The sequence below is a fragment of the Dendropsophus ebraccatus genome, chromosome 5, assembly GCF_027789765.1.
Source record: "Dendropsophus ebraccatus isolate aDenEbr1 chromosome 5, aDenEbr1.pat, whole genome shotgun sequence".
Lineage (NCBI taxonomy): Eukaryota > Metazoa > Chordata > Amphibia > Anura > Hylidae > Dendropsophus > Dendropsophus ebraccatus.
In genome coordinates this window covers 23690131-23704443 of record NC_091458.1, presented here as the reverse complement: position 1 = coordinate 23704443, position 14313 = coordinate 23690131, and the positions used below count along the sequence as shown (strand labels likewise).

The 14313-nt window shown below is 50.3% G+C and overlaps 2 protein-coding genes across 4 annotated transcripts in view; one reads left to right on the top strand and one right to left on the bottom strand.

Annotated features, from left to right (window-relative positions):
• GRM5 (glutamate metabotropic receptor 5) overlaps nt 1-14313 on the bottom strand; it is a 213890-nt gene that overhangs the window by 26748 nt on the left and 172829 nt on the right. For all 3 annotated transcript variants that reach the window (XM_069969665.1, XM_069969667.1, XM_069969666.1), the window contains exon 4: nt 261-507. In XM_069969665.1, coding sequence (XP_069825766.1) covers nt 261-507 — 247 coding nt within the window. The remainder of the gene's footprint in view (nt 1-260; nt 508-14313) is intronic.
• LOC138792351 (uncharacterized protein DDB_G0287625-like) lies at nt 3859-9077 on the top strand. The gene is made up of 2 exons (XM_069969668.1): nt 3859-4915; nt 8268-9077. Exons 1-2 carry the CDS (start codon nt 3968-3970, stop codon nt 8331-8333), a joined length of 1014 nt encoding a protein of 337 aa, XP_069825769.1. The 5' UTR covers nt 3859-3967; the 3' UTR covers nt 8334-9077.

The following is a 14313-nucleotide window of genomic DNA, read 5'->3' as shown; positions in this document are numbered from 1 at the left end:
GGAAAAAAGTTTAAAAAATTTTTTTTACTTAAAAACTTGGTTTAAACATAGGTAACATAGCTGTTTTCTTCCCACCACCACACCTGTCTTCAGGTGGCGTGCGGTATTGCAGCTCAGTTCCATTGAAGTGAATGGAGCCAAGTTGTAATACCACACACAGTGTGGTGCTGTTTTTAGAAAAAAAAAATCACCCACGCTTTATTAATCCCGGATAACCCCTTTAAGTGTGTAGTGGACTAACCATTACATAGACGACATACCTTCCAGGGGAATCTCCATTTTCATCAAACATGATCATGTCGCCAGCTACACCTGTGAAATTCGCCTTCATGATACAGTCCAAAAGCTTCTGTCCATCGATGGGCTTCATGGCATCACATAGGCCGGCGTACCCCGGGCACAGCGACACCTGCATATTGTGGAGGCCATAGGCCATGGCGTAGATCGCATTGATAACAAATCCCATTTTGGAATCTTGTGCGTATTGATAATTTAAAGACAATCGAGCTGGAAAATATAAGAATGAAAGGAAAAAAAAAAGTTTAACATAAGTTCCATGGCAATACCTTAATGACTGATTATCAGCTACAGTATGGTTTCTACATTGCATCAAGCAGTGTTTTTAACTTTATCGAATGAGTTATCGAAGGGGTTATCCAGGATTAGAAGCTACGCCTGTCCTCATGTTGTGTGTGTGGTTCACTTCAATGATATTGAGCTGCAATACCACACCTAAACTGAAGACAATGGTGGCGCTATTTCTAGAAAAAAAAATTGTTACATTTTTCTAACCTTGGATAACCCCTTTAATAGGATAGACTCCACCCCCACCCTTATGTTGTTTCCTTTTTCTACCCTAGAGTCGGCTGATGGATACAGGTATACTAAGCTCCTCAATGGAGGGAAATGATGTGAAATATAAGACGAGATGAGGATTACAACCAATCTTTTAGCAGGCAGAGATGGTACTGGATCCAGTTGCCCATGTGATGCTGTGCTGATGCATCATGGGATTGATAGGATTCATTTTGAAATCGGAAAGTCAAGATGGCGACTGATCAGAAGTCACATGACCCACATACAAGTATAGAATGTATGAATACTGCAGAGCTGGGATAAAACAGATTACACCGTGGGAATATTTTTGTGTGCATTATTTGGGCGAAAGAAACAACTGGAATTTTTTTCTTTAAAGGGGTTATCCGTGTTCCCCTGGCATCCTGTGGTGTCACCAGTGTCCCTACGCTGACTGCATTGCTTCCACTTCCAGGATAAACTTGTCGACTTTGTCTCAGAAGTGGAGGCGCTGTGGTCAGCGGGGGACACACCGGTGACACCACAACAGGACCCTGGGGGAACTCAAACAGGTTATCATAGGCTGTTTAGTGTTTTCGGCATAACAGCAGCGATATATTAAAAGTTGCCTAACACCGGACATTCCCTTTAAGAAAGTAGGGATTATCCACAGCAGAAAACCCCTTTAAGGTGGAACAATAGACCTTTTCCATTTGTCATCAGTCACTAAACCCAGGAGACAATAAGAGGAAAAACAGACATTAATGCTGACATTTTACTAATCTGTTGGTTTCCATTGGTAACCAAGGCGTAAATTTATCAAACATGGTGTAAAGCGAAACTGGCTCAGTTGCCCCTAGCAACCAATCAGATTCCACCTTTCATTCCTCACCGATTCTTTCGAAAATGAAAGGTGGAATCTGATTGGTTGCTAGGGGCAACTGAGCCAGTTTCACTTTACACCATGTTTGATAAATCTCCCCCCAAGTGTTCAATCTCCCCACAGCACCACCCCAGGGGAAATGAGGTATTGCATTCTGTGTGTTATTTCGTAACCATAGTGGGTCCTCCAGAGTGAGAAACACTCTTCGTAGCTGCTTCCTAGTAGGCCTCGGTTGAGGGACTATTTCACTATAAATTTGCAGATGTTTTTCATGTAGACAATCCCTTAAAGTATAAGGCATATTAATACTGGAACACAATAACACGGATACCCTGGGGTAACACTACTGTTTGTATTCCATATAGTGTAATATCATTGCTTTCCTATTCCTGAACAGCTCGATATAGTTTGCGGCAGCAGGATCATCTGTATTCCGCGGTGAGCGGATGGCAGCATTTACAGGGCTTCTTTATTTATCTGTTACATGTCAGATTTTCACAGTGGGGAACAAGTAATGACTTCAAATTGTATTTTTCATAGTTAACACTGGAGTGCTCTATTCCAGCTGTACGACTGTTTTCAGCTCTTTAGACGGAATCTAATTGGTGGAACAGGAGGGCTCTTAAAAGGGTTGTAACACTTATCGAGGGGAGAAATAGATTTGCCGCAGAGTTTTTCTTGATGACTAAAATAAAGTGTTTGTCAGGTCTCGGGTATACTTAATTCTGCAGATATTCCATTTCAAAGTGTGTTCATAAACATAGATCAGCAGGAGTAGGAAGAGAGGCACTGCTGTACTGGTGAATGTACACAGGCTCTGCTGCTGCTAGTGGTGAACAGTGGTACTGAGTTGTAATGCGCCGGGCCACTCCGCTGAGAGTAGTAGTAGGTGGTAGTACTGGGTAGGGACCCGGTTAGCCACTTGCCTGATGGTATGTCACGGTATGGGCACGAGGGTTAGCAGCTGTAGACCGGGAACCTGACCAAGCGGAGGCCGAGCAATTCTTCGTTGTCCTTAGTCAGGGCACCAATAATTACACCAATGCCAGGGTTCAGAAACAACGGTAGTTGTGTATTTATTATAACGGTGGTAACTAGTAGCAACAGTCTCTCCGGATGCAACCGGGAATAAGGCAGACTTGGATAAGGCAGAGTAATGGATGATGCTGCAATAGGCTGTGAGAGTAACGTACTGGATGATGGGAGTGGTAGTAATACTGAGGATAAGATGCTGGACGGAATGGAGCTGAGATAAATACTTGCTGTTACTGATGATGAGAGATGATGAGAGAAATAACTGAAGAGTCGGCACCCAGATCTTTAGTATAGATGAGGATCTTGAGACTTGAGAATAAGGACACAGCCAGGAACACTTCTTGTGACACTGGAGCAGCAGAGCACACGTGTCTCTCTCCTGGCGGTGGAGAGAGATCACACACACACACACACACACACCCTATCCCCTTGAAGGTAGGAGATAGGACTCAGGAACTACAGAGCAACACACCCTTCTCCCCTAAAGGTGGAGAGAAGACTGAGGTAAGATAGGAAGTCACATGGTATTCCCAGCCAAAGCTCGATGGCCATTGGGGTTACCATGGAAGCAGGGGACAGTCACGTGACACCAAGCCATTGCATCATCACACCATTAGGACATATTGGACTGAATATACATGAGAAGTACCATACTTGAACACTGGGGGGCGACATAATACCATTAGGCACTGATAACTGAATATGCATGAGAAATAAATGAAATAACAGACCTGAATACTGAGAGGGGTGACACAATACACACAGTTTTCAGTGGACCATAGCTTCTAGAACAGAGGCAATAACATATTGACTGACTCAGATATAAACACCTTGAAGGAAACAACAAAAGAAGGAACTCTGTTCTGGGACACTGCAGTAAGAGTACTGAAGAGAAGAGGATAATGGAAGACTGCGGCTCTGGAGTATAATACAGGATGTAACTCAGGATCAGTACAGGATAAGTAATGTATGTACACAGTGATCCCACCAGCAGAATAGTGAGTGCAGCTCTGGAGTATAATACAAGATGTAACTCAGGATCAGTACAGGATAAGTAATGTAATGTATGTACACAGTGACCCCACCAGTAGAATAGTGAGTGCAGCTCTGGAGTGGTGATTGCAGCTCCAATTAGTTTTGGGTGTGGTCCTGCTCTGAGAGGCTGTGCGTGTCTGCTGCTCCTGAGCTCCAAGCAAGGAAGATCTGCCCCTGGGCCTGCTCTCTCCTCCCCAGGGGGGGAGCAGGTTTCCAGGCATGAGCGAGAGAGGCGAGGTCCAGGCTTCTGTTTCCCGAGGTAGGCCGCCGGGGAGCAGGAGAAGCCAGCAAGCGGCCTGTACACCTGAGGATTCGGGGATGAGTCGTTCCACCAGGAGTCGCAGTAACTCCATTCCTACTCTCCCCACTGAGGCTGTGGACAACCGAAGAAGCCGAAAGGTTTCCAAAAAGGAAGAATCTACCTCAGGAAAGCAGAGTGCCACCAGCAGAAAGCCAGGTACTTCTGGGAGAAAGCTGAGTGCTCACGGGGGTGAAGCCGACCTCGGTGAGGAAGGCTGGGGAGTGCAGAGGGCCCGGGAGTCTCTCTCCACCTATGGCTCCCGGGTCATGAGCCACCTCCGTGAGTATGAAGAAGCCAGCAAGTCTCTGAGGAGGCTCCGGGAGGAACTGCGCTACGCCCGTGCCAGGGCTAACCAGGCTACAAAGAAAAAGAAGTCTGAGATCCAGGCGGAGGTAAAGAGACTTGAAATGGAAATAAAAGATTTGGAGGAGAGGAAGGCGGAGATACGGGAGATGAGTGGTGGATTTAAAGAAAAACTTATAAATGATGACCGTTTCCGGGAGATGGCTGATAACAGAGAAAGAAGGTTGATGGGGCTGCAACCTGAAAGCCAGGTGGATGATGATGATGATGATGATGACGACAACAACGATGAGATGGATGAAGACCAACAGCCAGACCCACCTGGCAGCCTGCAGCAACACCAGCAGGCTCCGTACAGTGGGCCCCCTGCACAGCAGCCAGTGGTGACACCTGCCGACTCAGGGGAGGACAGTGACAGCAGTGGCCAGGGAGGGGCGCTCATGGCCCAGATTAGGATGATCGAGTCCCCATTGTGCCCTCAGAACTTTGTGTTTGGAGATGAACTCCCAGAGGAGGCACCTGGGGGCAAGAAGGGAAAGACCAAGGCAAAGCAGCAAGAAGTGGTGAGTTACATCTACACCCCCCTCCCTGAGACCCCTGAGCCGGCCGCAGGGTCGGTTCATTGTGCGAGCCCCGTTACCCAGCCCAGCCCGTGTTCTGTAGTGGACTCGGTGCAAAGGTGCGGGGAGAATACAGATACTAAAAGGGCGCTGAGCTCCAGCCTTGTTTGCAGTAACAGGGATGGAGCAGAGAAGGCATCGGCTAAACGGCCGGACAGTGAGGGTGGCCCAGCGGTGGGCAAAAAGGCAGACTCCGGTGCTGTAGTTCGCTCCCCTGTGGGAGGGGGGGGGTGACCCAGTGCCGGAGGTAGTTGTGGTGGCTCCAGACGCTCCCAACAAGACTGGCCAAATAAAAACTGCAAAAAGAAAAATTTTGTTTTGTATTGGTGCCACTGATCCCGCTGATCAGCGGCACTTGGACAATGCTAAAGACACTGCTGATGAGGCGGAGGGCACTAAAAAGAACAGAGTTGGGATGGCCTCTAGACCGGGCAAGCAAGCTGTCCGGTCCCTTAAAGGGCCAGCGGAGGCTGTCCCAGCTCTAGTGCCCCGGGATGCTGAGGCAAAAAGGATAGCAAAAACAAAAGAATCATTATCATCCTGTGCTGCATCTGCTGCTGGTCCAGCCAGTGTAAATGAGGGAGGGGATGGGGGTGCGGGGTGTATGAATGATGAAGTGATGGAGTGTGGGGTGACCAGGGGCAGTGTTATTGGGGGTGGTAGTGATGTTGTTATGGGGGGTGGTGATGTTATTGGGGTTGGGAATGATGTGATCGCGGAAAATGTTATTGCAGGTAGTGGTAATGTTACTGGGGACAATGTCATTGAAGGTGGTGATGCTGTTATTGGGGGTGGTGGTGATGTTATGGGGGGGATTGGGGAAGTTACTAGAGACAATGTTATTGGGGGAGGTGGTGATGGTGGTGTAGGGGCAGGGACTGGTCCGGTTGCACCCCCAGCAGTGACGGCCCCTAGGAGAAGTTATGCGGGGGCCGCTGCTGCTGGGGGAGGTAGAATGCCCTCCTCGTCTCCAGGCTCTGGGGACGGCATGTTGCGACGGCGTTTCCTGGAGGCTCTTAAGAAGGGGGAAAGATCGATCAATGTAGAGGGAAGAGAGGTTGATCTATCCTACTGGATAGAAAGGCATGGCCTTGCTGCCTTCCGAGAACAAAGAGGAGGGGAAGCCACTTCCCTTCCAACAGCCGGGCAGGGTGGTTTCCGTAGGAATGTGGTTCGTCTTCGGTGGCGGGGCAGTGATACATGTCCTTCAAGGACCAAGGTGGTTGAGCTTCTGCTGAAGATGAGCTTCAAGGCAACTGACATCTATGCTTTGATACATCCTCATGGTACACCTGAGTTCGATGTCAGTTTTGTTCGGCCGGAGGGGCTTGAGCTTTTCTGGTCGAACTATGAATTGATAAAGAACGAGCCCGGCTGGCGGGATTTTGCCGTGCAGGCATTGTCTCGCCAAAATGAAGTCAAGAGAGTGACCGTCTTGACCCGTAATGAGTCACTCTCTTGTGTGGATATCATGACATGGTTAGGGCGGTACGGTGAGGTCATTGGTATTCCACAAAAAAATAGGGATGAGTTTGGCATCTGGTCAGGGGCCTGGACGTTTGTGGTAAAACTCAGACGTTCAGGAAATACGGTTACCCATATTCCATCTTCTGCCTTCCTCGGGAGAGATCGTATCCAGATCTTCTACCAGGGTCAGCCGAAGCTCTGTCACAGGTGCGGCGACCCCACACACTTCAGTGCCAACTGTACGGTACAGAAATGTGCCTTGTGTGGGGGTGTAGGCCATCATGCTGCATCTTGTGCGGAGATTAGGTGTCACCTGTGTGGTGACTTAGGTCACCCTTTCAGTCGTTGTCCTCGTTCCTTTGCCAATGCGGTCTTGGCCCCGGCGGGTGAAGGCCATGAGCTGGAATCTGCTGGGGAGGGGACTAGCAGAGGTGGAGGAGCTGAGGGGCCAGTGAGGAATAGCAAGAAGACGACGCCAGCGAGACTGAGACGTCTTGATAAGCGCCAAAAGGAGAGGGCCATGGGGGAATCCCAAGTTACTGGGAGAACCTCTGGTCCTGTTCCAGAGGCCAATCATGCTGCTGAGGCCCTGAGGGATGATGAACTGAATGAGGAGGTCAGGAGGTTGCGTAGAGAGGAAGGTGCTGTCACCCCTGAGTCGTCCCAGTGTGGGAGCGCGAATGAGGATGACGGGCAGGGATGGCAGGAGAAGAAACGTAAGCGGGGTACAAGTAAAAAAAAGGGAGATTTGAGATCTTCTCCTATCCTGGACCAGGTGCCAAAGGAAGGTGAGACTTGCTCCCCTCTGATCGGTCTTTCCAATCAGTTCCAAGCCCTCGACAACATCTCTTCCTCTCTAGAGGAGGAAGCTGAGGGTGAGGTTATGAAGGTGGCGGCAAAGCCTCCAGGGGGCGCCGAGTCTTTTTCTCCTGGGGAGGTTATGTCCTCAGGGGAGGGGACTGGCCCAGAGTCTGGGGACGAGGACGGTAATATTGATAAGCCTGGTGATATGGACACTTCTGTATCACTAAAAAGGGTTAAGAGTTCTTCTGACGTGGAGTGTGAGGAGGGTAAGAAGGGGGGTGGGAAGAAGAAAGCCATCGAACTCAATCACCCATGATGGCGGCACCCTCTCCGTTGACGCTGGCTTCCATTAATGTAGCCAGCATTAAGTCAGATACGGCTAGATTTGCGGCCTATGATTATTTTGCCCATGTTAATGCTGACATTTTCTTTTTGCAGGAGACCAGGCTTACAGACATGTCATCTATATTTAAAGCCAGAAGGGAATGGAGGAATGGGCCCTCCTACTGGTCTCTTGCGGCCGAGCCGTATAGCGGGGTGGCGGTACTTTTTGCCGCACCGGTAGAATGCCGACGGGTTATTGAGTTAGAAATGGGGAGGTGCCTGATTCTAGATATCCTCATGAAGGGACAAGAACTTCGCCTTATTAACATCTATGGTCCACAGTCCAAGTGGGATCGGAAGTGTCTCTTTATGAGGATCAAGCCCTATCTTTTTACAAGTCGGCAGGTGGTCTTTGGAGGGGACTTCAATGCTGTCACGAGGCCCCAGGATAGGGGAGGTTCCAGAGACAAGCTGACTTATGATGGCGTCGCCCTTAATAGTATAGCTAGTGAGGCTCGCCTGGTGGATGTCCACATCCGGCATACACCAGGCCACGCGGGATTCACCTATCATAGGGGTAGTTGTAGGTCCAGGATAGACAGGTTTTATTTAAAGGAGGAAGCCGTCTCTTCAGCGGTGTCCGTTGTTGAGGTGGAGTTCTCCGACCACTGTTTAATTTTGTTTTCTCTGAATGTTACAGAGACCCCCCGGATGGGTAGAGGCTACTGGAAGCTCAATTCATCTCTCTTGGAAGAAGCGGAAATAAGACAGTCCTTTGAGGATTTTCTTCAGAGCCAGGTACCATTGCTGGGCCTTTGTAGCAGTAAGTCAGAGTGGTGGGAGATGTTCAAAAAAAGGGTTGCGAGATTCTTCCGCCAGCTCTCGAGCCTCAGGAGTCTGGACAGGTATCGCCTGTACCAGGGCCTGAGGAAGAAACTTGAACGTCTTGTCTCGACTGGAGGTAGTCGTGATGATATCTCCAGAGTGAAAGCCTTGCTAATGAAGTGCCAGTATGATAGACACGCATCTTTGGTTTTTGAGAGGGATTACGGGAAGTACCGCTCGCCCGACCCTTACAGAAACTGCAAGATGTCAGTGAATAGTAAAATCGTCTCAGGACTGATTGATAGTACAGGATCCCTGAAAAGGTCCAGATCAGGGATCCTGGAGGTCGTCAGATCCTTTTACTCGCACCTCTTGGGGAGGAAGGATCTAGATCGGGATAGGGCCTCAGCTTTCTTGACTGAAACCGTCCCTGAACCAGGGGTAGACCCCTCTCTTGACGTTTTGACAGAGATGATCCAAGAAGAGGAAGTCAGGGTGGCTATTGATGGTCTTGCCCTCAAGAAGTCACCCGGTCCAGATGGCTTAACATCTGAGTTCTATAAGACCTTTAAGGACACTTTGGTTCCCCTCTTGACTGAAGTATTTAATGAGTGTCTCTCCTCGGGCACTCTGCCGAGGTCAATGAGGAGGTCAGCCTTGATCATCTTGTCAAAGGGTAAAGACCCGTCCCGCATTGAGAATTGGCGTCCAATAGCGCTTCTCAATGTGGACAGAAAGATTCTGGCAAAAGTGCTGTTTAATCGGCTGGTGAAGTTTGCACCCCAGCTCCTTTCGGGGGCCCAGCATTGCTCTGTTCCAGGCCGCAGTACCTTTAGTGCTGTGCTCGGTGTCCGGGAGGCTGTGGAGCAGGGTAGGGCAGGTCACTGGAAGGGGTACTTGCTGTCCTTGGATCAGGCAAAAGCCTTTGATCGGGTTAACCACGAGTACCTCTGGTCTGTTCTTCTGAGATATGGCCTGCCGGGGGGGTTTGTTGATTGGCTTAAGACCTTGTATGCAGGGGCAGAGAGTTTCCCGCTTGTGAATGGTTGGATTGGCCGCTCTTTTGAGGTTGGGTCTGGTGTCCGTCAGGGTTGCCCTTTGAGCCCACTGTTGTACGTGTTTGCAATTGATCCATTCCTTAGGAGGATTGATTGTAGACCGTTGGCAGGGGTGACAATGGACCCTGCGGTGCCGGATTCCACTCTGAGGGTGGTAGCGTACGCCGATGATGTCACCATATTCGTCTCCTCGCAAGAGGAGGTGCGGTGTGTGATGTCAGAGGTGGAGCGCTACTCAGAGGCATCTGGGTCCAAGATCAACCAGGATAAGTGTGAGAGTCTCTGGCTGGGAGGTGGAGATCCTGGATTTGATCTCCCGGACACCCTTCCAGAGCCCCAGGAGTCTGCAAAAGTTCTCGGCATCGAATTCGGCCAAGGGGATTACCCCAAACAAAACTGGGACAGCAGGCTTAAGATCGCCGCTCAGAAGGTGGATCAGTGGAAGGGTTGGTCTTTGACCCTCAGGGAAAGGGTTAACCTGATCAAAACTTTCCTGCTCCCTTTGTTGATATATCTGGGCAGTGTTTGCATTTTGCCAGAACCGCTCTGGACTCGGGTCTACAGTGTGTTCTTCCAACTGTTATGGGGGAATAGACTGAACCTAGTCAAGAGGGAGGTTACTTACCGTACGAGGAGACAAGGGGGGTTGTGTATGGTCAACCCCGTGGTGTTCCTGGTGAATACCTTTCTTAAGACCAACATTGCAAACCTCTGGAAAGAGAGGGCTCCTCCGTGGGTATTCTCCTGTAGGGGATGGTTTCGGCCTTTCTTCCAGGAATGGGAGACAGGAGGGCAAGTGAAGGATCTTCGCACACCACATGGGCATCTTCCGGCTTACGCTACCCTGGTTCTGAAGGTCATTCGTCGGTGGGGTTTGGGGATGTGGGAGATTAGGACTCTGTCGAGGAAATTCCTTGACAATAGGGTCCTGTCATCCCATTTCCAAAAACCGCTGGCGCTCAAGGATTGCCCAAGCCGGGATCTGGAGGTTGGTTTGGGCCTATTGAATTCCATCAGGATCCCCTTGAAGTTTTGGGACTTGGCTTGGCGCTGCTTCCATGGGAAACTGTATGTGAGGGACAATCTGAAGTGCAGGAGCTCTGAGGATCGGGGATGTCCCCGGGAGGAGTGTGGAGGCATGCTGGAAAGCATGGAGCATTTTCTGCTTCATTGTCCCTTTAATACAGAGGTTTACAACAGGGTGGGCGCTTCCATCGGGTGGCCCAGGTTGGCCCGCCTCTCCTATGCGGAATGGGCCTATGGAGCATTCAGAAACCTTGGTGGCTGGGACCGGAGCACTTTATTCCTAGTCAGCATAGTGGTCAGGTACCACACGTGGAGTGCACGGTGTTTAGTGTCGACGCAACGTAAAATCCTCCCTGTGGATGAGGTGGTTAGGGGCACACTCGGTGACCTGGTGAAGGTGCGTTCTTTGGAGTACGAGAGGCTGGGGGCTGGTAGGGCCTCTTGTCTTTGGAGGGGCTTTGCCTATAAGGTTCCTTAGCCTGCGTCTCCTCTCCTGGTGGTGGGCTGATGCTAACACCCTAGTCTTTTGTTTTGTGCTCTAGCTGTATAGGAATATAGGGCTTGCAGGTACTGAACTTGGGCTTTCGGGCTGTGTGTGCGGCTGAGAAGCCCCACTATGGTTTGCTGTGTATGTTTGTGTATATTATTAGTGTGTGTATTATTAGTGTGTTTATTTGTGTATATAGTTTGCATATTTCGTCTCCACCTGGGGTTGGGTTTTAGTGTTAGGTTGGGTGGTGGGTTATATGGGGGGAGGGGGTTTCTGGGGACTTTAGTATAAACAGAAAATCCTGGGCTGGTTCATGGACGTCTGTTATCATGTACTGGGGGCATGGGATGCGGGACCAGCTCAGGGCCCAAAAAAAAAAAAAAAAAAAAAAAAAAAAAAAAAAAAAAAAAAAAAAAAATTATAATTGTTATGGTGTTTGGTGTAGGGCTCTATGTATATATTCATTTATGTATTTATTTGTGCATTTATTTAGTTTTGTGGAATGCAACCGGATCAGGGGGTTAGTGTACAGTATAGTTATGTTAGTTATTGTTAGTTAAGTTAAGTTTCATAGTGTTATTATTGTGGTGTTTGTGGGAAAATCTAGTTTGCACGTGTGGGGGATAATACAGCGGTGCGTTTGGTGAGTGTGAGGCTGGACCAGCCAATACGCTTATGGACTTTTATGGACTTGTATATATTGTACAGTTATGTTATTTATATTATTGGTTTGTTGTTATGTTTTATATTTTTAAATAAAAGATCTACAGGATGTAACTCAGGATCAGTACAGGATAAGTAATGTAATGTATGTACACAGTGACCCCACCAGCAGAATAGCAAGTGCAGCTCTGGAGTATAATACAGGATGTAACTCAGGATCAGTACAGGATAAGTAATGTAATGTATGTACACAGTGACCAACAAGCAGAATAGTGAGTGCAGCTCTGGAGTGGTGATCCAATTAGTTTTGGGTGTGGTCCTGCTGTGTGAGGCTGTGCGTGTCTGCTGCTCCTGAGCTCCAGGCAAGGAAGATCTGCCCCTGGGCCTGCTCTCTCCTCCCCAGGGAGGGAGCAGGTTTTCAGGCATGAGCGAGCCAAGGAGAGTCCCAACTCCTGCCCCCCGAACCAGGTCCGTGGGGGGCAGAGGAATCCAGCGACCAACAGAGGGAATACCATCAGAGGTCCAAGGGCTGAGGCGTTCTACTAGGAGGTGCAGCGATGCTTCTCCAGCCGCCCCTGAACCAGAGGTAACAAAGGGTAGCCGCAAGGCTACAGCAAGTTGTGGAACTACAAGTGCCAGAAGTTCTGGAACAACTATGGAAACCAGCCAGGAAAATCTGTGCAGTGACACTCCTCCTGGAGCAAGGCTGTCTGCCCATGAAGGTGTGGAGGAAGATTGGGGGGTGCAGCGGTCCCAAGAGACAGGGCAGAGTTATGGCCTACGGATTGCTGCAAGCCTCTGTGGGTATGAGGAAGCCAGGAACCAGCTGTACAAGCTCCAGGAGGAGGTATGTGCTGTAAAAGCATTAATGGACACTGCTGCTAAGCAGCAAAAGGCTGAGCTATCAGCAAAAATGAAATGTCTGAAAGTTGACATCAAAAAGATTGTGAAAAAGAGAACTTTTATTCTGGAGAACAGTGGGCCCTTTAAAGAGAAACTTCAGAATGACGATCGTTTTGCTCAAACAGAGAGAGAAAAGCGGAGAGGGCTGAGAGGGCTCCAGCCAGAAAGCCGGGTGGAGGAGGAAGGAGACGCTGCGGAGGTACGTGATGTTGAGCCGAATCCACCCGGGGGTCCCCAACAACAGACCCCATACAGTGGGCTCCCTGCAGGGCAAGCAGCATTGTCATCTAGCCGCGGTTCGGGGGATGAAAGCAACACCAGTTACCAGGGAGGGGCGCTGATGGCCCAGATCCAGCTCCTGGAGTCACCAGGGCGCCTCCAGGACTTCGTATTCGGAGATGAGTTACCAGAGGAGGCGCCTGGGAGAAAGACCAAGGTAAAGACCACCAAGCTTCAGGAGCAGGTAACATTTGTATATTCCCCCCTCCCTGTGCCCCCCGAACTGGCCTCAGGGTCAGCTCACTGTGTGAACCCCATATCTCAGCCCGGCCTGAGTTCTGTTGTGGACTCAGTGCAGGAGAATGGGGAGAGTATGGAGTCTAGTATGGCGGTAAGCTCCATCTCTGTTTGCAGTAGCAGAGGTGGAGCAGGTGAGGAACCGGCCGTAAGGTCGGACAGTGATATTGGCCCAGCGGCGGGCAGTGGCAGGAGAGGTGGCCCAGCGGTGGGCAGTAACGTTAAAGGCACTGGTGCATTAGATCACTCCCTGACGGGAGGGGGGAGCGGGTGTGTGCCGGTGTCAGCTGCGGGAGCTCCGGTGGCGCTTGGCGCTGGCGCTGCTGTTCCTTTGGGGCAGCGGTGTCATCGTCGGGATGCTTCCGGGGCTAAGATGCCTTCGCCTCCCAAGAGAAAGACTGGACTTAAACCTTTATTTTGTATTGGTGTTGCTGGACCAGATCGTGCTGAGGAGTCTAGTACTGATGAGGCAGAGGGTACCAGCAGAAATAGGGCAGGGGCTGCCTCTAAACAGTCCAGGCAGGCTGTTCGGTCCTTTCTAAAGGGACCAGTGGCCTGTCCTGTGGAGGTGGCTCCGGTCCTGGTACCCAATGACGCTGATGGTACAAAATCTCTTTCTGTCCCAGAACACACCGGTCCACTCAGTGTGAATGGGGGAATTAATGTTGGGGGGAAGGCAGGAGTGAATGTGGGGAGGAATCTGTCTGGGGCTTTGGAGGGTGGTCGGGGCAGTGTGACATGTGGTATTGGTGTGGATATGGATTATGTGGAGGAGGGTGGTGAAGGGGCACAGACTAGTGGTGGGAGCATAGGGCCTGGTCCAGTTGCACCCCCAGCGGCTGCAGCACCTGTACGCAGCTATGCAAATGTTGCCGCTGGGGGAAGTGGGGTGCTTTCCTCGTCCTCGGGCCCTGGGGATGGTGACTTGCATCGACGTGTCCTGCAGGCCTTAAAGAGAGGGGAGAGAACAATCAATGTAGAGGGTAGGGAGGTTGATCTGTCTTTCTTGATAGAGAGGCATGGCCGTGCAGCCTTCCGAGAGGAAAGGGGTAGGGAAACTGTATGGTCTCTACCACCAGCCGGGCCGGGCGGTGTCCGAAGGAATGTGGTCCGTCTGAGGTGGAGAGGCAGTGATACATGTCCCCCAAGATCTAAAGTTGTTGAGCTCCTGCTGAGGATGAGCTTCAAGGCCGCCGACATCTTTGCCTTGATACATCCCTTTGGTACCCCTGAATTCGATATCAGCTTTGTTCGGCCGGAGGGGC

Bases quoted from the DNA above. Each gene is read 5' to 3' on its own strand.
- LOC138792351 (XM_069969668.1), top strand. From the start codon at position 3,968: ATGAGCGAGAGAGGCGAGGTCCAGGCTTCTGTTTCCCGAGGTAGGCCG. The intron at 4,916-8,267 runs GTGAGTTACATC...TGAATGTTACAG, and splicing joins AGGCAAAGCAGCAAGAAGTG to AGACCCCCCGGATGGGTAGA.